The 26,912-nt window shown below is 43.4% G+C and overlaps 1 protein-coding gene across 3 annotated transcripts in view; it reads right to left on the reverse strand.

Moving 5' to 3' along the window:
* mtor (mechanistic target of rapamycin kinase) overlaps positions 1-25,822 on the reverse strand; it is a 90,721-nt gene extending 64,899 nt beyond the window's left edge. Inside the window, exons 1-23 of one of the 3 annotated variants that reach the window (XM_071900163.2) lie at positions 25,709-25,822; positions 25,086-25,235; positions 24,542-24,650; positions 24,148-24,380; positions 22,362-22,562; positions 22,112-22,246; positions 21,735-22,010; positions 20,594-20,702; positions 20,284-20,467; positions 19,017-19,145; positions 18,077-18,321; positions 17,235-17,450; positions 16,371-16,576; positions 15,597-15,719; positions 15,341-15,424; positions 13,104-13,196; positions 12,651-12,785; positions 11,232-11,361; positions 5,090-5,340; positions 4,566-4,652; positions 2,719-2,886; positions 663-775; positions 63-225 (exon numbers count right to left, since the gene is read on the reverse strand). In XM_071900163.2, the coding sequence (XP_071756264.1) occupies positions 63-225; positions 663-775; positions 2,719-2,886; positions 4,566-4,652; positions 5,090-5,340; positions 11,232-11,361; positions 12,651-12,785; positions 13,104-13,196; positions 15,341-15,424; positions 15,597-15,719; positions 16,371-16,576; positions 17,235-17,450; positions 18,077-18,321; positions 19,017-19,145; positions 20,284-20,467; positions 20,594-20,702; positions 21,735-22,010; positions 22,112-22,246; positions 22,362-22,562; positions 24,148-24,380; positions 24,542-24,650; positions 25,086-25,214 (3,519 nt within the window). In that variant the 5' untranslated portion in view covers positions 25,215-25,235; positions 25,709-25,822. The remainder of the gene's footprint in view (positions 1-62; positions 226-662; positions 776-2,718; positions 2,887-4,565; positions 4,653-5,089; positions 5,341-11,231; positions 11,362-12,650; positions 12,786-13,103; positions 13,197-15,340; positions 15,425-15,596; positions 15,720-16,370; positions 16,577-17,234; positions 17,451-18,076; positions 18,322-19,016; positions 19,146-20,283; positions 20,468-20,593; positions 20,703-21,734; positions 22,011-22,111; positions 22,247-22,361; positions 22,563-24,147; positions 24,381-24,541; positions 24,651-25,085; positions 25,236-25,708) is intronic. The other 2 variants (XM_078288004.1, XM_071900164.2) reach the window with 2 other exon arrangements.
* Positions 25,823-26,912: the final 1,090 nt, after the last annotated feature.

Below are 26,912 nucleotides of genomic sequence, written 5' to 3' on the forward strand. Positions count from 1 at the left end.
GAGGCTGGAGGTAGTCTACTGAATAATAGCTACATCTGAAGAGAGCCCTGGGGCCCGGCTACCTTCTTGCCCAGCTGGAAGACGAGCGAGGACAGGGTGTCCATGGAGGTGGCGCGCAGCTCGGGCGTGCTGTCGAGCGTCCGCACGATGGGGTGGATGATGCGCGAGGCGTAGTCGGTGAAGTCCAGCGACTCTGTCAGCCGGTCCAGCGTCTCCAAGGCGACCCTGAGCCAGACGGAGGGAAAACAGATCAACACAAAGTGCTTCGGCTTTACTTTAAACGCTAGCGATCCACCGAGGGACAGAGGCACGGCCCGTTCCAGACGCTCTGACATTAAAAGGGGGGAACTTGAAAAGCTTCACAGCCTTACAGTATTTACGAACTGGTTTCTTCCATGATGCCGCAGAGAGTGCAAATAAAAATGAAAACACGGCGAAGTATGTAAATGCTGGCAGTGGATCATTATTTCTGGTATTGGGGGCTCGTTATTTCTGTGGAGCAAGTGCGTACACTTTAGAAGCGAGATGCGGGAGAAAATGCAACATTAGCAAATACAGTTCACTCATTTAAAAGCATATTTGGGATCCAGTGAGATTGTCAGTATGGCTTTCAGCAATCTCACTGCATCCCATGCTAACACTACATGGGCACAGGTACTGACTTGCGGGCCTGCAGGGGCACGTCGGGGGCATCGAACAGCTTGACGATGGGGGGTAGCAGCAAGTGGAGGTAGTCGTCCAGGTTGGCGCCGAACAGCTGGATGGCGTTGAGCAGCTGGAAAGGAAAGTTACACACCACTCAGTCCCAAGTACCTCAACAGATAACGGTGACCGGTTCTGTTTTAATGAGCTTGTTATGGCTAAACTGTTTTCTTCAGGAATTCTCATGAAAAGCTGCGCTGTAGCTTTTCCGCACGGTGTTGGCAGATGTGCAGACACTTCTGGTAAAATTCTGCATTACTGCTAAGGTTACAAGGCATAATGGATGTTTTGGGTACCGCTAAACCTCCAATCCCACAAGGCAGCTGTCCTCAACACGTCTTTAAAAGAAGAAATTCAACACGTTCGGTGAATTTGGTGTTTTCTGAGGAACCCGCATTTGGATCTGATGGGAAATGTTGTCATGTTGTATGCGTGCGTGTGTGTGGAGTGTGGGTGGCTGGTGAGGTCGTGGTCTTAATGGATGACGTATGTTGCTGCCAACTAAAGACCCCCCCTCCCACCAGAAACCACCACCCCCACCCCCCCCTCTTCTAACCCCCACCTCCGACCCGCCTGTCTAAATTGCACTGGGGTGAGACTGCAGGAAGTTGAGGTGGAGGTGTGTGTGTGTGTGTGTGTTAGGGATGGGGGGGGGGGGGCAGAGCAGCTCCTTGAAATGATGGAGGTATGTTTTCTTTTCGTCTCCTTTGGACTAGAGGGTAACCGGATTCCCTGGCTCCCTCCGTCCATGACCCCCCATCCCATGCTGAAGATTAGGCTGGAGACCCCGGGCCTGAGTTATAGACTATCCAGACTGCGGGCTGCTGGGTTATCTAACACCGCAGACACTGAGACAAAACAGGACCCGCCGAGAGAGAGAGAACTTCGGATGACCGTGGGCCCCGTGTGATGTTGTCCTTGCGGTCTGCGCCCAAACCATGATTTAGGGTTTGGGAGAAAACCTGGATAAGTATTGGCGGCGATGGGTGAAAGAGGAGAGTGTGCCTGCTATGGGTCCATGCTTGCTCTGAGTTGTTGTATTAGCGCTGTGTGGGCCAGACCTGAAAGTTCTTGATGGATATCGACGCCGACCACAAACAGAACACAGCACCCCGATATGTCATTAGTTAGCTGGACTCCTGTGCTTTCTGAATGTGTGTGGAGTTCTTAGGCCACACAGACCGCTTCCACTTCTTGGCAGTGCTGGCAAAATGAACTTATCGACTCAAATACGTAACGAAACTTGACATATCTGTTAATTTTGTTAGCTTTCTTTAGTAGTGGTTACTGGTCAAAGTCCCCCCAAAAAAATCAAAGCCCAACCTTGATCAAACAAAGGTCAATTACATAACAAACATCATTTGGGGTCATGAGTGTAGCAGCTGTGATCATGACTAGGAATTTATTGATATCGCTCTGTCACTGCCAATATCAATTCTGAGTACTTTTACATTAATCAGCTGATACTGAGTACCAATCCCATCCATTACTTTTACCAAACATCAGTTTGGGTTTTTGAGAAAATGCACTTACTTCATATTTAATAATCCATATTTTAGTAAGTACTCAGTACTTAGTACTCAGTGCTCCAAGTAACATCTGTAAGTGACAACTCTTAAGTAAATCCATATAAGTAATCCATACTCTTTCCGATACTTCCCACTCTTAAGGCTGGTTCATGCTTCATGTGGAAACCACTAAAAATTAGAAACAATGCAGCACCTCCATCCAAGATTGGCTGAAAAAGAGGAAACAGGAACTATTGTCCGATCCCGGTGGGGTTCTTGAGCTGTAATTGTTGGATGCATACATAACCCCACAACTGTTATATATTCATGTATATTATCTATCATTTTGACTCTTTGCGTGAGATAGTTCGGTATTGGGAAAATACCCTGATGACCCTGAATTACACTATTTTAGCCTGGTGTAGACGTGCTATCTGACATCAGTGTTTGTGCGTTCTTCATCCGGCCTGCTTCCCTCAGTGCTGTCCCTCCATGGTGCTCTCCTCACCTTGATGGTGACGCTGCGCCCAGTGCTGTTGTCGTGCATGAAGACGCGCAGCATGTGTGGGATGAGCTGGGGCAGGTAGAGCTTGAACTCTCCGCCCAGCGCCACCACGATCTGCTCGATCAGCAGGATGATGGTGTTCTGCATGGGGTTGTTGGGTGTCCAGTACTCCTGAAGCACAGAATGGAATAAGTTAGCATGCAACAGTATAGAAAAGCTTTATGTGGAGTAATTACTCCATTACTGATAGACTTGAGGAGTCCAAACAGCAACCTGTCCTGACCAAACTTACTCAGCTGCTATATGGCTGACGTCTGCCTCTGAAGGGAAATGTGCAACATTCTCAGCCAAATGTACGCTACACAATTTCAGATTATGATTACCCTTCCAACTTAGCCTAAATATTAACTGTGTCCTGATGATAAAAATCGGTTTCCCACTTTAAAGTTCAGATTCTTCTATAATGGTAAAAATACACACTAAACTAATTACGCCTAAGTCTATAGACAGACACAACAGCTGTACTGAACTATGAGTTTGTCCTAAATAACGAGTGACCTAAATTCAGTTGAGTCCAATGTCTTTATGTAGAGTTTTTATGATAGTCAGAAGGTACATCCAAAGCACTCAGTACCAAGGACTACCTCATCCACCTTGCTTTGGTATATATTAGTGTTGAGGGAGCGTGTGGGTGTGGAGAACTGGGTCAGAATGTGTTTCCATCAGTGAGTTCAGGGAGAGCGGCGTTTGGACAGAGATTTCCCACCGGCAACACAAAGGCTTTCACGTGCCAGAGGCAGAAAGGGAGTTTTGGGGACGCCAGATGGGGAGGCATGGAGACAATTTCCTGTCAATTGGGATTGACATCACATCCCTGAGTGGCTCATGACGGCGTTTTGGAGAAACTAAGCCACTGTGTATATTAGAGACAATAGGAATTGGGGTCGGGGGTGGCGGGTTTGAAGTCACACAATCTGCCAACGGGCTTCAGCTGTGAGATCTGGCGGAGGTGTTTTTTTCAAAACCAGCCCCCGACTTCCTGCTTCCCTCGCCTGTGGCCGCTGACTGGAGAGCAGAGTGAGTGTACATCCTGAATGGCTATTCCAGCCCCCTCATCTGGACGCGGGAGCGAGGCTGGAGCGAAAATGAATGGATTCTTTGTTTTGCTCGCCATTTATTAACTCAGAGGGACTGGAGGTGCGACGGCCCAGTTCTCTCAATTTCGTCTCCGCGGGAGGAGTTGCTGCCGCGGCCGATAGTTTCGAAATGTTACCGAGATTCCAATAAAGGGCGGACACTTGATATTTTGTGCCTTGCTATATGATTATGTGCTAGACAAGTGTGTTTGCGCAAGTGTAGGGGCTATGGCTTTAGCAGCCATCGTCCCACATCGTGTGGTAAAGTCATGAGTCATCAATAGTTTTTGCTTCAGAGTGGATTGGATAGAGCAAATGGAAACATGCATCGGAGCTGTTAATTGAAATCATGCATTTCAGGGCTGTGTGGGAAATAACTGTTCATAGTCCACATAACTAGTCATGTGGACTATACACAAAATGAGAGAGGGCGAAGACTATTACCCCACTGTAAATAACATTATTTCCCCATAACTCCCATAACCGTAGTCTCTTTTTATCTCGCTCTTTAAGCGCGCCACACATGTTGTGCGCTGGTGTGTGACACGGGGCCGAACTTCGTCCAGGGGCCCTGAACACATTACCCCTAATGAGGAAAGCGGAGAGAGCGCAACTGAGCGCAATTAAGAGTTTGCAGCTGTTTGTCTGACTCACAGGAAAATAAGAGAGGAGGGGTTGGGTGACGGGGGAGGAGGGGGGGTTACCGTTACTCACTCTGATGAGGGTGAAGATGTCGTCCATGTAGGGCCGGATGTGGATCTTCACGAAGCACACCACCATTCCCATCTGCTGGAAGAGGAACTGGAGGACAGCAAGAACACAGAGATGAGAGAGAGACGGAGAGAGAGAGAGAAAACAGGTGTAACCAAAACAAGATGAGAGGCTTGGCTTGTGAGCGGGCGTCGGGAAACTATCTGGTCCCAGGGTCAGTGCTTTAGTCATGGGCACCTGGCTTTTCATTTCACGGCCTGGACACCCTGCTCTTGAATTTATTGGATGGAAAAATGTATAGTCGAGATAAAAATAAAAGGAGGTGAGCGAGTGCAGAACAAGTCTTGCCCGCTGGCTTGAAAAAAAAGGGAGGAACGGGAAGATACCATTATGGCTACTTCATTCCATTTTAACATTCCAGCATCTTCTAAACGTCATTTTACATTTTCTCTGTGTTTTATATGTGCTCTTTATTTGTGAATCAATATTTTACCCTGAAATACCAGGGACTAACCTCTACCACTTACCTCTCGGATGCTGGCGTCGCAGACCCGGATGACGTTGAGGAAAGTGGGCATGACCTGGGGCAGGAACTGGACGCACTTGAGGCCCAGCGACTTGAAGATGAAGGTGACAGCCTGCACCACCATGGTGTGGTGGTTGGAGAGTGACGGGTCCCTCAGGATGCGCATCAGCGTGACGATGGCCACCGCCGGGTAAAACTCGTCCAGGGGCAGGTTGCCCATGTTCACCAGCATCTCGCTGGTGCTGTAGTCCGCTGGGAAGAAGAGAAAGGGGCAGGGTTAAATTTGCTTTCTATGGTATATAATAAACCAGTGGCCCTGACTATGTTTTTCTGGATGGAAACCACTTTGGCCAGAGCAAGGGGGGATTCATTTTCCCAGTTTCCTACATCCCATATTTCTGCCCTCTGCTGAACTGCAGCAGTTGACGATTGCGTTTTGTGCTTTACACGTTTTGTCTTGTTCACATCCCGACATCAACTGTGGAAAACAACTTTGTTTGCCAACACAAACGCAGCACTCCGCTTCTCTCTTAGGCTTCTTTTCTTCCTTGTTTTGGAGGAATGAGGCAACGCTCCATGATATAGTTTCACGCGGTTAAGCAAGTTTCAGTCAGACGCGTGCCAGAGCAAGAACAAATAACCTCGCATGAACACGACAAATAAGATAATGGAGGAATATATTACAGAGAGGGAGGTCTGTGCTATGCAAGACTAATTTTTGAAGCATCGGCTTTTGGCATAAACGCCTCTCCGGGATTCAAGAAATTCATGTGATTGGCCTCCAACTGTAATTAATCATTTCAGAATCTTTTTGGAAAGACACAATGAAATAGCTGGGGAATTATGTAGCAGTACAGTGAGGCGCACGGTTACACAGTGTAATTTCACATATTACATCACATACACCAAGCAATAGCAGAGGATCCATAGTTCTTATTTAAGTAAGTAGTTTTATGAACGTTGTGATAAGGCTATGTGAAAGGGTCTGTCCACCTATCATTGTACTGGTGCTGAGTTTTACAAGCAAGCTGGGAAGACAGACAGACGTCTGGTATTCAGCTTTTCATTGCCCCGGTGTGGGAGTACAGTTTCACTCGCTGCACTCTGCTATTGTCTTCTCCCTCCCTTCAGCCTCCCGACTCTAGACATAATAGATTGGCACAGAGCCTGTGGGCTAAGCAGGCTAGCTCAGCTTTTACTATCCAGGCCTTCACCGAGTCTAGATTGATGATGACGTGGTGATAGATGGTCACACATCTGCATCATCTCACAAAGAGGCATCAATTTGCCTACGTGAGGCAGCGGTACTGTACTATATCAGCTGCTAATCCTAACAAATAATAAAAGGCACAAATCACAGAATCTACCGAGGAGGAATACGTATCTTGTCATCATTCCTCAGGTATGTATGAGTGTCAGCTTTCTGGTCTTGACCTCTGTGGGTATCCGGCAGGTCATGCTTGAAGTCAGGTGAGGAGCTGGGACCGAGCCAGTGACCTCCCACAACAAGAGGACACAAAGCAGCTGCCAAAGATGGCTAGTGCTCCAGACAGTGACCCTGACTGTAACCAAATCTGTCCACAGAGAGATATACAGCCTCCCATTCTGGTCACAGTCCATTTAGCTAGGGAACAAACTGTTAAAACTATTACCGGATAGTCCAATGTCACATTCAGCAATGCATCGCTGGTTTGGAAAATACAGATCTCCTGTATTTTCACACACACACACAAACAATGCACATGACTTAAAACAGACCTGCATTTACAGGGTATCTGCAGGTTTCAGGGAGCCAAATTTAAGACTTTTCAAGACCTTTTTTTAACATCACCTGGAATTGAATTTAATGCCAATTTATAAACCAAAATAAAGAAAGCTGGGAAAACCAGTATATTAGTGATTGAACACAGCTAATCAAAGTTGTGAAACTATAAATGGGCAGTATAAGAAAAACAACACCAGGAAATTAATTTGTAAGTGACATTACGTCCAATTGCGTTAGTAAAGCAGATATAATACACAAACATGTTTTGCATATTGCACTACTTAATCAGTTCTGTATTGATCTAAGAGTGAACTTGCAGTGCAACAAAATCTGTCATTGCATGGTGAAAAATATGACATTTTAATACTTTTTAAGGCCTAAAATCTAGTTAATTTCTATTTTTTTTTTTTTCACTTTTTAAGGATCTGAAATACCCAATCTTACCGAAGGACTAAAAACAACAGGATTTCAGTGTTTTTGTCAAATGGTGATATGGGGTAAAAGTCAGCGCAGCAGGAGGGTGAAAGGTTGGGGGGGGAGAATACGTTTAGATGTGTAACCTGGTGTGAACTCGGTGATGACAGTATTTTGACATGAAGATATCTTTCCATGCAGACACTGCCAAGGTATGAATATGCCTCCAGGGCTCTGGGATCCAGTTCATACTTTGCCCTCATCATTTGAGACTACAAATATATGGACGACATTGCGGCAGAGAAATATTCTCCATCTCTGTATACAAGGCTGATACAGCATCCTAATGATCCAGCTAATAAATATGGACTATCAATACACATATCTCCTCTGTAAAAGGTACTGATGTAAGTCATACACAATCTAAAGCAGATGCTTGAAGAGCTATAAGTCTTAAGTAGGTCTCCATAAATCAAAAACCTCCACTCCAAAAGATCCCAAACCACTTGTGGCAATTGCATTTCCCTCTGAACTGGCAGAGCCTCGTTCTGGATGAGCTCTGGTTGGGTACAGATCAGACAGAAGCCAGCAATCAGATCCTGAAAGACGGAGGCTCCCACAGATCGTAAACCCACGGCCACATTCGCTGTTGACTTTTCAAATGCGGGGGCAAGGCCTACTCCAAATTCTATTTTGTCTTGAATGCGTAGACGTATCACTTTGCCCTGCTCCATTTCTAATAAGCTGGAGATTTATGAAAGATAATACAGCTTAGTCATAAAGGATAATAAGCGTTTTTGGCCAGACAGGAATTACTTGGTTCATGTGAGCCAGATTTGGCACTTCAGATAATTGAAGATGAAAATAGTTTCTCTCTAGAGTAATCGTATTCTGAGCAAAAAAAAAACAAAAAAACCTGTGTGCATGTGCTTGTGCGAGACTGAACACATGTGTTTTATTCAGTTTTTTCCATGGCAGCGACTCGTGACCGACTGAGGGGCTTCTGTGTGTGCGCACGCATGTGTCTGAACATGTGTGACTGTGCGTGAAAGACTGTGTGAACATCAGCACAATTAGTTTATTTCTTTTAGATTGCACAATTATCGTACAATTCGGTGAAACGGAGAATGTTTCATTTCATTAAGAACAGCTGCTGTATGAATGCTCCTCTGCTGTGGCCTTCTTTTCTATTCACATCAGCCATTAAACGTGACTAAGTCAAGCACGAGCACAGCAAAAAGTGAACTGAATAGGCTGCTTGGGAGAGAGACAAGCTGCTTCATGCTTGAACTTCAGATAAGGGATAACTGAATGCTTAGCTGGCATTATTTCATCAGTCCAACCTTGCAGAAGAAGAGACAAACCCAACTATGATCAATGGCAAAGGCCTCCTTTTACACCTAGCATGCGTCTTGTATCCAAAATTGTGTATAGATATGATTTATCTGGATTACATTTACACCTGGCATTAAAATGCATCTCTAAAACTGCATCACCAAAATGCAAATTGCTACGCACGTCGCTTGATAATATTTGCATCCTTTAAAACTGACAGTAAACACCTCATCTCGCTTGACGAGTGTCCTGAAAATACATTTTAGAGTGTTACTATCCGAAATGCCTGCCGGCTGTTTAATTTGTGTGCGCTTCCTGATAGAGAGATCCGTACATTTACATTTATTTCTTTTTCCATAGTGGCTTTAAGTGGAGTGGAGACACATTGCATTTACACTTTGTTGTTAATGTGTGCAAATGTATCTCTAACCACCTCCAGAAGTGGTTTGGGTAATGGGGCCTCCAATGTGTCTCAGATGCATTTACGGATTGGATTTTATGTATTTTTGCACTCTATCCAATCACAATCTGATCAGTCAGGTGGAAAGGGTATAAAATGGCAAATCTGTCCTCCAGGCCCAAAGAGGAAAAAAAAAGCAAAAAAGAAAACCAAAACATTTACTAGTGAAAAATGTGTCAAATATTTTGGTTACAAACCATGTGAAAATAAGTACAAAACTGTGCAAACTTTGTCTTGGGGTTTAGTTGCCCCTCAATATTTGACTGACTCATCACAAATTCCAGTATGATGTGTGCAGGAAGGCCAAGCCTGCTGCAATACCAACTCCTCTAACGATCCATCAGGCTCACACAGGCACAGTGAAATCACAGCACCAAGCCAAAGGTAACGTAAAGGCCCATTATGTGAATGTGTGAATAAGGCCCACACAGTAAGACTGAAAACAGTCTCCTGTTGATTTAGACTTTCCAGCTGCTGCTGCTGCTGCTGCTTTTACTGCTGTTGTTGCACTGAGAAGCTAATACTACTCTGACTTAGAGGGACCCAAGGAAAAAGTTAGTAGTTAATAGTTAATAGTCAATATGTTCAGGGTTTTTCCTGCATAGAAAGTTTCTTTGGCAGCCGCCAAAGCGTAACTGGTGAGCGCCAAAGCCACCAGAATGGAAAAATAATAATTTGGTGCTTGTAAAACGTGATTTAGAAGAGTTTTAAATGAGATTTTCCCCATGTTCTATTTTTGGTTGCTGTGCACTACTCTTTCCAGCAGGGCAGCGGTCGTGAGCGCTGTTGTACCAACTCTCGCTTTGCATAAGAAGTCAAGTGAAAGCAACAAGCAGGGCGGATCCCAAAGCTCCAAAAATCACTCCTCCTTTCCTCCGTGAGCCAGAAATTGCTGTTGGTGCCACTTGCTGTCCCGATAGCGGAGGAGACGAGAGAAGCCGCTCCTGAAGTCTCCTTCGGTGGAGGATGCACAGGTGTATCCTCCCCAGGAAGTCTCTTCAGTTTTTGGGAGGTCAGTGCCTGGACCTTGCTGTGACCATTCGCAGAATATGACATCAAACTTGGTAGGGGAATTACTAGCTCATAAATGTGAGTAAATCAGCAACTTAACGTAACTCACAGTTAAAATTACAGTCAGTGCTACTTTCAATCTTGTACAATTACTAGTCAAGTAGCCACTTCATCAGCAGCAGACATCCAGACATAGCAAATAAACTGTCCCAAATGGCCTCATCTTTCCCTCGCTCCTCCTCACCTCCACTCCATTCCTCCCCTTGTCTCCTCTAAGTTACTTCCTGGTAGGAGAGGAGTGGTAGTGAGGGAGGGGGGGGGGGAGGAAGAGTGAAAAAGCTTTGGGATCCACCCGTGGCGTTCAGCAACATGCACAAAACTACCAATTCAAAACAAGATGCAATCGAGACAAAAATGTTAGTGAACTTCATCTGCCAGCCACTAACTGTGGGTAGGCTGAGGCTTAGATCTGACTTATTAGCCTGTAATTTGTATGCAGTGTTCAAAACTAAATGTGAACAGCCAAATATTTTTCCAAACTTGGTATTTTTCTGTTAATTCTCTTAATTTTGTGAAATACTTAAAGATATGCAGACCTCATTTTATATTGCCTAATGATAGAAAGTAGAATATAAAGATATATTTTTTACTATGTGTTATGGTTCTTGTCTGGTTCAGTTCTGCATCACTGTCCCAAGTTTCATAATGGTTAATTGTGAAAACAGTCAGAATAGAGGAAATTTCACTTGCTTGCATAAATTGTACAGTTAATCAACAAAAACTGTCAAATCAACAGCAATCAACAGTCAAAATTAAGATATTCTTTTATACATTTAATTATACATTTTATTTTTTAGATTTCCCCTTATAGGCAGAATATGATCAAACCACTTCAGCACTGAAAATTATTTGGGGGCCAATCGGTGGCCCCAAATAACAAGGGTCCAAATTTATTGTATAGAGGGTTGATCGATTGAAGCCCTTTTCTGAGCCAGGAAAAACCCTGATGTTTATTTATGGTGCAATAAAATATTTTTGTTCCCAAAATTGTGACAAATAATCATGATCACAATATTAAACAAAACATTCAAGGTTATCATTTTAGCCATGTGTCTGTATGTGTGTGTGTGAGTGTGTCCCACACAGAGAGAGGCCTACCAGAGTCCTGGCTGGACTTGGACTCGGAGAGGCTGACGGCAGAGGCGTCCCGTGACTGGTCGATCATGCCTATGTTCACCTTGTGCTTGTAGGGGTCCAGAGCTCCCAGCAGGCCCAGCACACGGATAGCCTGGTGGACACACACACACCACTATTGATATCACCGTTTCCTCTATTTCTTCAGCACTGGCAAACTCCACTGCAACTGAAATTTGCCCTCCGCTAGTATAAAAATCTGATGGTACAGAAATCTGTATCAAGTCTTATTGGCCCTGATGGACACATGAATATGGGGCTAATGTTTAGAATTAATCCTAATATCATAGTATAAGCATTTAAGAGACAGTTGGCTATTTATGAAGTACTTTCACGTGCTTTTTGAAGGAGAAAAACAGCCAAACAGATCAAATCAGCAGAAAAAGCAATGAAAGTGAGGTAAGAAGTATAAAAGCCAGGCAAAAAGCATTAAAGTAAACCACAAAAGAGTGGTCAAAGGCAATAAATAAAAGATTATAACATAGAAGTACGTCTATAAAAATGAGTTTTAAGAAGTGATTTAAAAGATGATATAGATTTTGCAGCCAAAGCTGCACCAATCGCATCTGGTTTTTAATCTAGGATTTGGAACCGCCAAAAGGAACCTCTTGGTTTGGATCTAGACATTTGGAACAGCCAATAGGGACCTCTTGTTTATAATCTAGACTGTGGCACAGCCAATAGGGACCTCTTGTTTTTAAGACAGACTTTGGAACAGCCAATAGGGACCTGTTCGAGGACCTCATGCTGTGATATAGCTTGGTGCCAGACCCATGCATGACTTAAAAGGGATCAGTAAAATCTTCCAAGCTGCATTTTGTACAAGCTGAGGCAGGGATACAGAGAGTTGCAGTAGACAAAACGAGAAGAGATAAAAGCATGGCAGACTTTTTCTAAATCACTAAAAGGATAAAAAAAAAAATGTCACATGAACAGTGACTGGGTCTGTACTGGATTTTTGGGGAGATGTTAAACTGCCATCCATGACTCCCTTGTAGGTATGATGTAAATAATGCATTATTTTAGTGACAAATTATTTTGACTATGTGCCCGCTGAGCCTCAAGTAATGGATTAGGAAAGAAGCTATGACAATTATCGCTTACATCACAGCCTGAGGCTTAGGAAAAAGCTCAATTTAACTATGGAAAGTCCACATAGCCTCATACATATTCCTGTGATTATAATGATTATAATTCCCTGGTCAAAGCCAATGCATTCGAACAGACCTTCATTTGTTTAGTGAATGTTGACAGGTAATGTTTTTGGCGTCCTAACGAGTCGCTGTGTGCCACCGAGGCGAAACCGGGGGGTTGGGTGTGTGTGTGTGTGTGTGTGTGAGGTGGGCAAGGAGTAAGTGCCAAGATGGGGGCAGCCATGCATACCTCTCTCCTGATGCCCTGGTTCTGCTCCGTCTTGAGGAAGTTGAGCAGCACCTCCAGAAGGGAAGGGTACTTGCGGTAGGGCTCCACCACGTAGCCTGTACTGGCCACCTGCTGGCCCAGGGTCCACAGCGCCACCTGGTGGGAGCAAATGTAAATATTCTGTCACTTTTTTATTTCATAATTGTATCAAAATGAAACTTCATTAAAAATAAACCTGCATATACATACATTTTTTTTAAAGAAATAAATACCCTGCATGAAGCAGAATAGAAAGCTTCTTAAAACCGGGAAAATGCTGATGCACATGATGCACACTACTGAAGATGATAATAAAAATTCCTCTGGAGGCTTAAATTGGGGGCCGGTTTAGAGGTAAAGAACACTGGAAGGTGTTGGAATGAACTGAGGAAATATTGGAACCAGATGAAGCGGCCGGTCGTTTCCTTGACTTACCTGTCGCTTGGCCAATGAGGAGGAGTCCTGCAGCATGTCCATGATGATGGGGAAGAGCTCGTCCATCCACTTCCTCATCTCCAGGCCGCTCACCTTACAGGGAGAGTGCAGGAGAACCAGTCAAAACAGAGCAATCTCGCAATCTGTCCAAATTTGTGTCAATAAAATCTGAGAAAGGTGTAATTTTATAATCACCTTTTACAGTAAGTCAGCTTTGTAAAAGATGTCATAAATGACTGTAGTGAACCTGTGCTAATTTCAACAAATTTACACTGAAAACTAGGGTTAGACCAATACAGGCTTTGAAGACCGATACCACTATTTCTAGATTGAAACTCCAGGTAGCCAATAGTTTATTCCAATATTTAATATGTCCACGTTTGACCATTTTCAAGCCCTAAATATTCCCAAAAATTACAAGGATTCAGTGTTTCCCTCAGAATTGTATTCTTGTCAGGGTGGAAACAGGCCATCATGGGACACTAAAACTCTCCATTGAAAGCTATGCTGATCAAATTCTTTTAGTTGGGGTAGCAGCTCCACAAGGCCAAAATCTGCCTAAGATATATATCAGTAAATTGGTCTAACCCTACTGAAAACACTAACTCTGCTTTGTTCAAACACACTAAACTAACATCTTTTTAATGGTTGGCCTAAAATTTGCCAGCTGTCCTCTGTCTTCCCTACATTTCCTTTTGTCTTCCTGTGATGGGTCCTGAGCTGCTGGGACTCTTCTGCCACTGACTCAACCTTGAACACTTGGTCTACCCGAGCATCTCCTGCACTGTCTCTGCGCTGCAGGGTCAGCTTTCTTTTAACTCTGCCTTTCTGACTCCTCTCACGGGGCCAGCGGATCACCTGGACAGGGCGGGGCAGGGCAGACACCCATAGGTGAGACTCAAATCAAGGCTCTTTCTACCTTGGAAAGGGACAAGCTCAGATTGCGATAATTAAAGCTGTTAAGGTGTAAGATGTTAGTCATGTGCACAGGGGAACTCTATTACTCTACAAGCTACAAAACCAATACACTGCATGGCATGTAGCGAGGGCTAATACTAATCCTATCTGGGCCCAAAGCTCATAACTACTTCAAGGAATCAAAACAAATCGAAAACACATGTTTTGCAGGAATGAAAATGTAATTCTTAACATTGTTCTGTTCTGAAATCTCATAATACCGGTTAATACCACTTTCCTCTATTCTTATATGATATTGTCCAATATTGCCTGGCAAATTCTTTATAATGGGATACAAATGTTTAATATTCAGGCTGTTTTTAGTTAGTCAATAATCCAATATGTCTTAACATAATATCTGCACATTTTCCATACTCTGTAAGCCCTTCATAAATCTGCCAGTATCCCCTCATAATTACTTGTAAGGGCATGATAGAAATGATCAAGGCTACAGTTAACTTGCTGTTGAGATGCTAAGAAATTCTTCTGACAGCCGCTTATCCCAATCTTTGGGCCTTAAAAGCAGGTATTGTTGTTGAAATTTCTTCATTAAGTTTTTTTCTTGCAAGAATGACTTAAGAGGCCATGGATATCAATGGCTGATAACATGCTAAATTAAACAAAAAAAAGAATGGGATCTGAAATTTTATTTTGTTCTTAAAGGATAAGGCTGGTGTTTTTTAATGCATTGCTTACCATCAACAAATCCTATGAAAATAACAACAAACACGTCACAGAGCCATGCTGTTGCTCTGGCGACATTTCATCATCGTGATGCACCAGGCCAGCCGACTTTTTCCTCAAACAACTTAATAAGCCGGCTGTAAACACATTTGCGATCTCAGGAAAGTAGTTCCATAGCACCAAAAATAGTCCCTGGCGTAATGAAGAACTTGTTCCCATTTGAATTTGATTTGGTAATAACTACAACAGCCTGACTTTTCGTGGTAACAGTTAGCGATTTTTAAAATTGAAACTATGTCTTTGTGAGCTGTATTTCAAGGTTTTTAGCTTACAATTGGAGCCAATGTCTTCCGGTTTGAAGGCTAAGAACGGTACGTGGGAAGTCAGAAAGTAACGGGAGTAGAGCAAACGCATTGTTAATGTTATTTTCATAGGATTTGTTGACGTAAGCAATGCATTAAAAAACACCGGCCTTATCCTTTAACCAGTTCAGGAACATTACGTTATAGCAGAAATGTTGCCAAAAACAGAAATGTTAAAAATTCTATTTTGTTCAAAAGCAAGCAAGAGAAAATGGTTTTGTTCTCCAGCCCTACCTGAGCCAACTCTCCAATGGTGGCGAGGACGCTGATGACCACTCCAGGGTTTGGGTCTGGGTCTTTTAGCTTGAGGATGAGAGCCTGCAACACAGAAGGGAAGAGGTCACTTGAGGAAAACAGGATGCAATACACTTTTTTAACGTTAAGTTCCTTGCTCAAGGGCATCACAACAGCAACAGGACTTGAACCAGCAACTTTCCAGTCACAACCCTGCTCATGTAATCTCTATGTCTGGATACTGGCAGAGTTGTACCTTGAGGATGGGCTCCATATATGGGCGTATGAGGCGGGGGGCGTTGGAGACCAGGTGACCGAGCATGCGAGCGCTTTGCTCCTTGTTCCTGCCGACACCACTGTGCTCCAACTCCGTTAAGATCTGGACAGAGAGTAGGGAACATAATTAAGTACAACACAATAGAAAAGAATAGAATAGCACGGTTTTTACCCACTTTTTTATTTGCAGAATAGTTTACCCACCTTTTGGCCAGACATAAATCTTAATGAAGTTACTCATAGAATACATCACAGTAAGTAGTAAGATACCATGGCCTTTGCTGCCCTCTAAAGGTATTCAACTGAAACAGCTGACAAGCAAGTCAGCCTAACAAGCAGCGCAAACAATATTGGAAAATTGTTCATGATGGTGGAAAACCTGTGTGTAGCTAAAAAAAACTAAGATTTCAAAATATCCATTGATTGTATTCCATTGTTTTCCATTGATTGCATCATACAGTGGAAACACTCCATTTCTGGGTACATGAACTGAAAGGTTCTAAATACACAGTGCAAACCATGGACAAAACAATTCTTCAATTTCACCAATATCATGGCTAAAATATATTTGAAAATGTTTTCAGATATTTAAATTTGAGAAGTACTCAATTTAACTTCCAAAGAAGCCTTAAAAAAGGACCATGAAATGTGAGTGAAAATAAACAAATACTGTCTATTTTTTAACTTTCTTAATATAATAAGCAATGTGTTAAACTTATTCAACACAATGTATGCTCAGGTATGCCTCTCCTACCTGGATGAGCATCTTGCGCAGGAAGGGCATGACGAAAGCGGGGTTCATGCTGCTGAGGCGTCCGATGGTGCAGATGGCCAGCTCCCGGATCTCGAACACCTCGTCATTCAGCGCCACGAACAGCGCCTGCAGGTTCTCCGCCTGGGCGAGGTGGGCGTCGAAGCGCTCGTCCAGAGACGCCAGCACGCAGTAGCGGATGTCTGGGTCTGCGGGAGAACGGGGTCAAGGAGGAGTTGGACTGATTTCATGAACAATCTCTCTCATCACCCTCATCATCAAGGTCATTACAGCTGTCGACAGCTACTTGTTTATTCCATCTTTTAACTGGAAATATGTCCATGAAAGAAAAAACTTCAGCATGTCACATAAGAAACATTTCTCCCAAATGTGTAATTTTTATGTATCATGTATGTACACTGTAAATTCACATATTTTCTAAGCTGTTATATTGAATGTATATCACACATATTTAGTATTTTCATTATTTTGACCATTTCATCTTTGCCTCAGTATGTTCTACTGCTGCCATTTTGCACGACCTGCACATGCTGCAAATTCTTAGATTTCTTCTAAAGTCTTTCTTAATGTGTTCTAGTGCTAAAATTGTTGGTTGCATTATGTTTAATACCCTCCATTTGCTCTACTCTGATTTATATCCTATTTCTTTTTGCTTTATCCTATTATCTGCTGCTGCGACAATCCGAGTTCCACACGGGAATCAATAAAGTTTAATCTAATCTAATGTCGATTTATGCAAAATGGAGCTCTCATAACATCCAGAGATGTTGCTACATCATTATCAATTCAAGAAACCAATTCTCAATGAAACCACATCCCTCCGCTATTCCTTCTTCCCCGTGGTACCTGGGTCGGTGATGCCCACAACCAGCAGCTTGCTGAGCACGTCGGCCACCACCTGCACGGCTGTCTGGCTGACGACGTGGCCGTGGCCGCTGATCAGGTGGATGGAGGGGGTGAGGAGGCGCGAGCAGGTGCGGGCCGCCTCCATCCGGATCTCCTTGTGCTCGCTGTTCAGGAAGTGATCGGCACAGTGGCGCACAAACTGGGTGAGGGAGTGTCCTGGGGGCAGAGTACCAACAGGGGGGTTAAAGGAAAAATCTCTCAACTGACTTAGGCTGGTTGACACATTCTAGTTTTAGGCTGATGATTTGGCATCACTACTGATCGATGTGAGTCAGTGCTAGTTTGGGGCGGTGGTACAGCTAATCTTTTAGTCTAGGTCAGACTAGATTGACAGCTGACAGTTGGAGATAGACAGGAGAGATGCCTGAAGGTCAGTGCAGATTATCCTGTAGTGTGAACAGGCTTAAGACCGCCAACTCGGGCCCAACACAATTTTTTCAAACATGTTCGATTTTGTCGGGTCGAGTCTGGTCGGACTTGTGTAGTGTGAAGCAGTACAAGACTCACCAAGAGTGAAATCTGAGTGTGACACTCACAACAGCCAATGAGAGTTTAGATACAGGGAGAAAAAAAAGAGAATAAACTGGAAGAGAAGTCACACAACAGCAGCCACTCACACAGATAGTTTATATCAGCAGGTATTAGTAATATCAGAGGAACTCTGTCTTCTCCAAAATACAATATGCTGGAATTTTTAGTTTACAGATCACAGGCATGGCAGATTCAAATGGGATTAAAATCACAAATGATCTGTACAACTATTACATATCACCAGGTTTTACCTTCAAACTCGAAGCTTCCCAGCGTGCGGAGGGCCAGGGTGATGCTGCCGACGTCGCTGGCCTCCGGGATGTTGGTGAGGCTCGGCGAGGCCAGCTGGTGGGCCAGGCCTTTGGGCATGCCGGGGTGACGCAGCGGCTTGTGCATCAGCACCAGGGAGAGCATCTTCAGCAGGCCGTCCTGGATGTCCTTCTTCAGCTGGGGGATCTGACGGCTCAAGTCGTACAGCACCGCCGTCAGCGCAGGGCTGGAGGAGCAGGGAAACATTTAGGAATGACTAGGATGGAACGATGGACAAACAAAGCAACAAAACATTAGAATCAGGTGAGGACACACAAATGTGTAGTTTTGCTTGTCTACAAACACACAACTCCCACCCCTCCAATCACAGACACTGGTAATTGTCTTTCATTCAAGCCGTTTCCAGTACTCCTATAACTAGGGTTAGACAGATATATCAGTTTGAGGATATTGGCCTTTAATTAAAAATCAGATATGGTAATGGGGCATGGAAGAGTTATTAACTATTGGTGAAAATCCAACATGTGGACCTGACATATCTTGACAATTGCATAACGTTCTATCTAGTGATCTAGTGATGATGATGATGATTATTATTATCATTATTATTAACATTATCATTGTCATCATCATCATATTTAAATGGAGGGTTTTATTGTCCCATTGTCTAAATGCTGTTTCACAAGCTTTTCCACCCTGACAAGAAAAAACATTCTTCTTTTTTTTAATTTTTGGCATGAAAATGATCAATTTTAAAGATACTGATTTTCGACAATCGGCAGCTTCAATCCAAAAACATCGGTATCAGTTGAACTAAATATAAATCCAGCTTCTCATATAAACTCATACACCCAATGCAGGCTGTGGTAAAACCTTATCAGTAGACTATGGCGACGCTGTGGTTAAAGCTCTCTCTCGTACCTGAGGCCCACAGCCAGCATGGGTTCCAGCAGCTCCTTGATGTCTGGTTGGATGCTGGGACCCATGGCTCTGGACAGCATGCTGATACAGGTGAACACTGTGGCATCCACTTGCATGGTCTTTTGCCTCCTGTATGCACACAAGATGGGAAGATGGAAAAAAGTGTATCAGAATTCCATTCCATGTGGACACGGCCAGCATCCCATCATTTGATTTTTTTTTAGCATTGCTCACAACACATCCTCGTGTACATGGTATAGTGGAACTATTCAGATTCTCAGGCGTTGTATGTAAGGATCTGCTCCATTTTTTCCAAATGCTAATACTGCATCTATCTCCTCCATTTTTCTATTCAATAAGTCAGTGGTCGTCCTGATGAGGGAGAAGGTAGAAGACCGGGGAGTATGTGGGCTGTTATCAGAATCCTGGTTGTTGTCATTTCGCTCAAGGTTGTTGCCATTTCCATTGAAGATGTTGATGTTCCCATTGTGGGGAAGCTTACTAGGGAGAGAAACAGAGGAGGGGGGAAACGCGCGGGTGGCAAATGCTGTATTTTAAGTTTGCTGTGAGAATCCTAGTCCCAGGTCTGTTTGGGTGCATACCGTCAGGTCTGAAAAAGGCTCTGCGTCCCCAGGAAAGGTTGAAAGTGTCAATAAAATTGACATTCTGAAAGGCATATGTCGATGATAGCCATGTGTTTAGGGCTATTAGTCGGCTGAAGCAGCCAATCCCACGGCCAAATGTGGGAATAACCTGATATGTAGCTTTGAATTCAGGATTTGTTTAGAGAGTTCAACAGGTGGCTGTGGATCTACAAGAATTCAACTCGCCAGTCAATCGTCATGATGGCAAAAACTAGGAAAATAAGGCCCAGGTTGAAAATAACTGGAATCAGTAAATTGGGTTGTTGTATGAGCAAATAATATATTAAAGGAGAAAGGAAATAAATAAAAATAGAAAAGAAATTCAACATAGCACAACCGACAATTACAACACTAGAATGTATTGAGTAGAAATATATGGATGATAACCATGAAAGTGTATGAATTACAGCATATATGCTGGGTGTGCAACAAATGCATTAGAGCACACTGAGACATGGAAAGAAAATGTAAAATATAGTATGTACTAAATGAAAATATAAAAAAAAAATCTAAAACTATCAAGATACATGCATCGTATGAAAAATACGAATATGGGAGTATGAAAAAAATACGTGAATTTACAGCATATACACAGGATGTACAAACTGTGGCTGCTGACTGACTTGTGTGCAAAGTCCTTTGGCGGTAGGGCAGCCTTGATGATCTCTAGGATCTTGCAGAGGTAGGGTTGGATCTCGGCCCTGACGGCCACTACCAGCAGCCCCAGGGCCTGGAAAGCTGCCGTCCGCTCCTTCTCCTTCTTCAGACAGCCCAGCAGGTGGCCCATAGTGTCTGACAGGTACTGGTCTGCAGGGACGATTTCAAAACACACAGTGAAAATGATGAAATGTGACTCACAACTCTAACCTTGATACAGTGGAGAGAGACAGAAAAAATGGGAGAGAGTTTCATGCAAATTTCCAAGTCCCCTACCTGTAAAGGTGTGCGGCTGGAAGGCAGCCAGGCGTGGCAGCAGGTTGAGGATGGTCGCCTGGATCAGAGGGTTTTTACTGGTCCTGTATTTCAGCACCCAGCGACACACCTGACCCAAGCACAAGACACAAGCCGATGTCAACAATGATCCATCTGCTGCTCAAAACAGCACTGGCCTTGTGTTGTTTGACCTCACATAGCTGGTAAACCTCTTCATGGTTTACAGTGTGATGGATTCACTATTGTTCCCAACAGGAAATCTCATTTACCACCATCTGGCTTTCAAATACCACAATAATGAGAAATCAGTTTGTGCTTAGTCAACACACGGACCAGTCTAGGCTGAACTGATTTGACATTATCGACAATGTTGAATTATCCAATAGTATTTCCCATGTCAATTTGCCATCAAAGATACTCAAGCCAACTTCCCCTCTCACTTTTCATTTGTATTTGAAAATAGATGATCCACACAGCAGTTTTGAGAACAAGCCCTCAAAAAAGCCTTCAAAACAAAGCCTAAAGTACAGCACAGTTTGAAAACGCTTCAAAAGAATGTAGCATTATGTAGTATTATGGGCACTCCGCAAGATTGACTTGGCTTATTACAGCAGCACAATAAGCATCTAAAAATGAAATATCCCAGTGCAGAAGATGGCAGAGCATTTTCACAGTAAGTGTAAGTTGTGTGTAGCTCTGGTGCTCGTAGCGTGAAATAGCTTTACGTGCAATATTTTCATTATGACATGTTTAAAGGCGCATTATGTAACCTATGACTTTCATCAACCTCTATTGGCAGCCAAGGAATTGCAACAACAGACAGGCCTCTGGCGCAGCTTGAAATTGATATAAACAATAAATTTACACTTTCACAATAGAGAGGAGTAAGCTATCCGATTAGTGCAGAGATCCAACCGAAACGACTAGTGAAAACGTAACACATCATCCTGCAAAATACTGTAATAATAATACTGCTTTGTTGTTTTGGCTTGAGATCAAGGTGTTTCAGCTGAAATTACGTCGTTTACATTTCTTCTTGAGCCTATGAATTGATTAATCGCTCGAGTAATCATCAGACTAATCAACTATCAAAATACCTGTTGCAGCACTAGATCAATCAAACCTCTGCCGTAATATCTACCTGGTCAAATCGCTCCTCCATCAGCTCGCGGCAGTAGCGGCTCTCCACCAGCGAGCTCTTGGCGGGGACCGGCGTTGCCCCAAAGCTAAGGAAGCCCTGGGGCGTGCTGTAGCCCAGCAGGCCCAGCAGGGCATTGGACTGCTGTGGCTGGACCGACTGGAAGCTGGTGAAGGGCGTGATGTGGCGCGGCTTGGTGCCAAAGCCCATCAGCTCCTTACAGTACTTGTCGTGGACCAGTTGCTGCTGCGTGATCTCCTCCATCTCCTCGCGCATGCGCTGGTGGAGAAACAAGACAGTGGATGTTATGGTTAAACTGGCATTGAAGGAAAACCGCACCTAGACACTTTTGTTTTGACAACAGTCAATGTAGGCCTCACCTCTCCCTCCATGCTGCTGATGCGAACCAGCTCGTTGAGGATGAGGAGGGCGCCGTGGACCCTGTCGTCACGATTCATCCCCTTCTCTTTGGCCAACGTCTCATCAAAGCCTTTCTCTGCCTCCTCAAAGGTTTGCTGGTAGAGAGAGCACAAACAAGTTCCCCATTACAAGCAAACACAACTTATACTGATGAAAGATGCTTCATAAGGGCAAAGAAGTGGCATGACAGGACAAAGCGGAATCCCCTACTTTGTACCACTGTGGTTTCTGCATTTCCTTGGTCTCCCTCTGTGTGGTGAGGATGAGACAAGCTCGCAGGGCCGACACGGCCCCTTCCCGGATGGCCTGCTTGGGGTCCCACACGGCGTAGAAGATGTTGTCAAAGAAGGGCTGCACTTGCTGAAAAAAGAAGGTGGGTGCGCTCACAGCCAGCTCCCTCAACACCAACACCTGGAAAATAAAGGGAAAACCACGTTACAGCCAACTCATTTTGATGCCTTTAACTCTTACAAGCAACCAAAACAAAAGCTTCTGAATTAGTGGAAAATATTGGTGTTAAGTTTTCAAACTTCCGTGACTAATGCAATGTCACCTTTTGTTAGGCTTACTTGTTCACTGTTAATAAATAAATGAAAACTTGTGCTTTCTGGTGTCAGTGAGCAATAATCATGTATTATACCAGGGATTTAAAGTGTGACCATTCTGGAACTTTGAAAAATGAGGTAATTTGAGTTTTTAATACGGCTAATGCCCCATAATCTGATCACTGTATCCATGTTAGGAACCGTGGAGTTGCGCATCTGACAGACCTATCTATCTCCACATTTCGTTTCACTTGGTTTTGGTGCTGCCAGTGATGGAGAAAGATCCCCAACTTGGAGAGAAGCAGGGCGCTGAAAGTGAAATACGGCAATATTTTACCTATAAAGCCAATAAAAAGGCAAACTGTAAGATATTATTGCACCAGTGCAGCCGTTTGCAAAAGATGTTTAAAAGTTTGTGTCGCCAAGGGAGGCAACACATCTAATTTAGCAAAGCATCTGTCTGACAACCATCCCAATCTCTACAAGGAATTCAAAGCCTGACAGGTGTGATGACAACAGATACATGACAAGAGTAGATTAAGGTATTTTACACGTGAGTTAATTCAGACCCCTTTCCCCCAGTCCCTGACGAACACAAACTGAATACAAACACACTGACACTGATTCAAGCCTGATCCTCCTTGTGACCAAAAGCATAATAATAATAACATGTAGGCCTATTGTGCACACACAGTTTAAAGCTGCACCCTGTAAAAGTAGTATATTATAGTATAATATGAGAATGTATTCATGCTTCATAGGTGCCAAAAAATAATAAAATAGAAGTGCATCAGGAGGAGACACTGAGGAGGGAAGAGGCAGGTTGTGTGTTTTGTGTCAGATATTTTGATATGTTATATGTTAGATATGTTAGATATCGAGGTACCACAGCTGGTATCGGTATTATTATACAAGTAAACTCTGAAAAATGTTATTACATATGGCATGCTTTGCAAAATGATACTAGAATGAAATGAAACTAGATATAGACAGTAGTACATGAGCTATAACTCTGAAGTTATAGTATTATAGTATTCTCCTTTAAGAGAAAAATACAAAACTGTCTCCTAAACAGCAGTAAGCAGCGCTCCGTCCAGAGGAAGCTGGACTCACCAAGCAATCTTTTACCTCTCTCATCCCTTTGGTATCCTTTAGTATAAAGAGCTCACAGACCAGCCAGGTTGGTAAACCTGACTAACATCACATTATATGACTTTGGGGTATTGAAGTTCAAAACAGCTTTCAAACAGTTACTTCTCACTGTCATTTGGAGCCACCAACGCCTAGTACAGCTTTGAAAAGTACAAAGTAAGCACAGCAGCGCAAAGGGACTAGAGTCGGTATAAGTCCTCTGCCCTCATCTTCACTACATATAAACACCGCCAAGATCTAGTGGTATTACAACAACAAACAACACAGTTCGTGCTGGCTGGGTCCCGCTGGCTACTTACCGCGGCATGGCGCCTGCCTTCATTCCTGTCGGCCCCCAGCCACTCCAGGGCCCTCTTCACCTCAAACTCCACATACTCAGCGGTGAAGGTGTCCCCCGCCATGGATAGGTGGCCCATGGCTTTAGAGGCCATCTCCATCACCACCGGGTCGCTGGAGGGCAGCAGGTTGCGCAGGTAGTTGGCAAAGCGGCTGATCCTGGTGGCATTGCCTCCCTCCACCCCGATCAGACTCACTGGAACAAATGATAAACACATACTATTATATACTGTTACATTACTTCATGTAGTAAAGATATAGATCAAGAGCAGCCATTTATCCCAAACTCATTTCCACAGGTTTACCAAGACCTTGAAGTAAACTATATTATGTGGCTTATCATGGTATCAGACTTACCAATGGCAAGAATCCCCCCTTTCTTCTCATTCACATCAGAGCTGGACACCAGCTCAAAGATGTGGTGGTTTAGCTCATCGTAGAAAGTAGTGGCTTCATCTTGGCTCAACTGGGGAAGGATGCAAAACAAATATCAGGAACATATTATTAGGTACACTGGGAGAGGAGAGTTGGCAATGTGATCCCATACAGCAACTTCTGCCAGAGATGACAAAGTGAACTATACAGTGTCCAAAAGTCTGGAATCAAAGGGAAAGGAAACTTTCCCTGTTTTCAGACACCCTGCACTGCAGGAACTCTGCAGCCACAGTCACTCTGAATACTGTGGCATGGGGCTACAGTCTGATCATTGCTACTTTGGAACATCATGTTTGGTGAAAGTAGCCCACTTTACAGGAAATTATGTCCAACTTATGGTTATCACTCTACCGTTGATACTGCTGCAGCTGCTATATGCAGCTACACACATGCACCATGTACTGGCCTTTCACCTTCATGACAGGAGTGGTTTTCTATTAGGTCCATGAATGTTTTTGGTAGTTACCTCTCTGAGCTCTGTGGTCACATAGTGCTGCAGGTCTTTTGCAGATTTTGCTCTGGTGTCTTCATTCCGACTCTTCAGCCCGCTGACAAATTGTTGCAGCACAGTGGCTGTGCCTGACATGATGACCATGACCAACTAGGATGGCCTACTCTGCAAATAGCACAATACCAAGAGTGGATAAATGCATTCACGTCAAAGTTCTGAACAGCTAAAACAAATGCAACAGTGAATTACAAGTTCGCGTTAAACATAAATTCCAAACTTGGAAAGAAAAAAACATCTGCCCTACGTTGGCAACTCCCTCAGTCAAAGTTGTTGTTAGCTAACGTTATGGCTAATGTTTATGGTTAGCTTAAGCAGCTAACGTTAGCAAATAAAATGTCAAGCCGGGTACCAGGCATAGACAATACACTAAGCTAGCAGGTTAGCATCTTGTACATCAATAGAACAACATGGAATACGAGACGAGTGTACGTAAACTAGCCAGTTCAAAGCCCCATTAGTGTAACATGCTGGCTTGGTTTAGCTAACGTTAGCAATAAGCTAGCCAACGTAGCCTGCTAAGCCAGCTAACGTAAGATAGAGATAGCTAGTAAAGACGCTTATCACTGTGTATTACTTACGTTTTTAAATGTATATGTCGGTCACTTAACTGATACTACTCCACTTCTGCAGAATGTCTATCATTGTACAAATATCTCGTACATGACAAGGTTAGCTTAAAACCTCCTTGCTGATGGCTCTGCTGACAACCAGAAGGGTGCACAGCATTCTTCACAAACGTTGAATTGCGCACTTTGCGCAGCCCTGCGCAGAGCTGCTGGACGGAACGCAGCTCAGATTGATTGATTGATTGAGGTAGATTCGTTGCAGAAAAAAGTGTGAAAATAAGATTCATATTTAGAAATCCTATTCTCATGATCTCACCGAAAAAAGAATATCATTAAGTGTCAACTGGCGCATCATTGCTATGAAAATAAGATGAGATGGCATGCAATGACATGAGATGAGATGATGGGTGTTTGCAGTTATTCACACAGGTATACATGCCAGTGCAAGAGCTTATGTGCAGGTTATGCACATAAGCACATAACTCTCCACATTCAGACTACATATGAAGAGACTGTGGCCATATAAAAAGGAACTTGTGCAAGCAGTGCAAACTGTGCAGATGTGCAGGAAGTGTACATATAGTTTTCCTGAATTGGCAACACACTAACTCTGGAACTTGAGACAAAATGACAAAAGCCTGACGCTCATGTCCCAAACACTTAAGACAATTCTGCAAAAATATAAGCACATTTGCATGACACTACACACACTTCTGTACAAACCAACTGGGTTTGCTGAAATGTAGACAGTATTTTTTGTATTTCTGTTTGTTTTATATTTGAGTAGGCATGATACTCTTTTACAACAGGCTACATATGCAAGTAGTAAGTGTAACATAGAAAAAGAAGAAGACGTAGGCCTATTGATGTGTAAAGGTATTCATTAGTGTTTTTGTGTGCACTTGGTTCTGAGAAAGATCTATTCATATGATGGCGTGTGTGTGTGTCATATGAATGCATTTTGAATGTGTTTTTTTATTTAGAGTTTTGAGAAAATTAGGTATAATTTCGGAAAAATGTGTGTAAACAATTCAGAAAAATTGTAATAGTCTAGAGCATATAGGCCTATATAAATGTATCAATAATATTTACAGATGTGCAGTGTAGACCAGAATGGAGTATTATGAAATTTGTCCTGTGCAAACATCAAGCAGGCATAGAATACATTTTAATTATAGGCTGGATGATGCCACAACAAATTTTTAGAAAGATACTA

Source organism: Centroberyx gerrardi, chromosome 14 (assembly GCF_048128805.1).
Source record: "Centroberyx gerrardi isolate f3 chromosome 14, fCenGer3.hap1.cur.20231027, whole genome shotgun sequence".
Taxonomy (NCBI): domain Eukaryota; kingdom Metazoa; phylum Chordata; class Actinopteri; order Beryciformes; family Berycidae; genus Centroberyx; species Centroberyx gerrardi.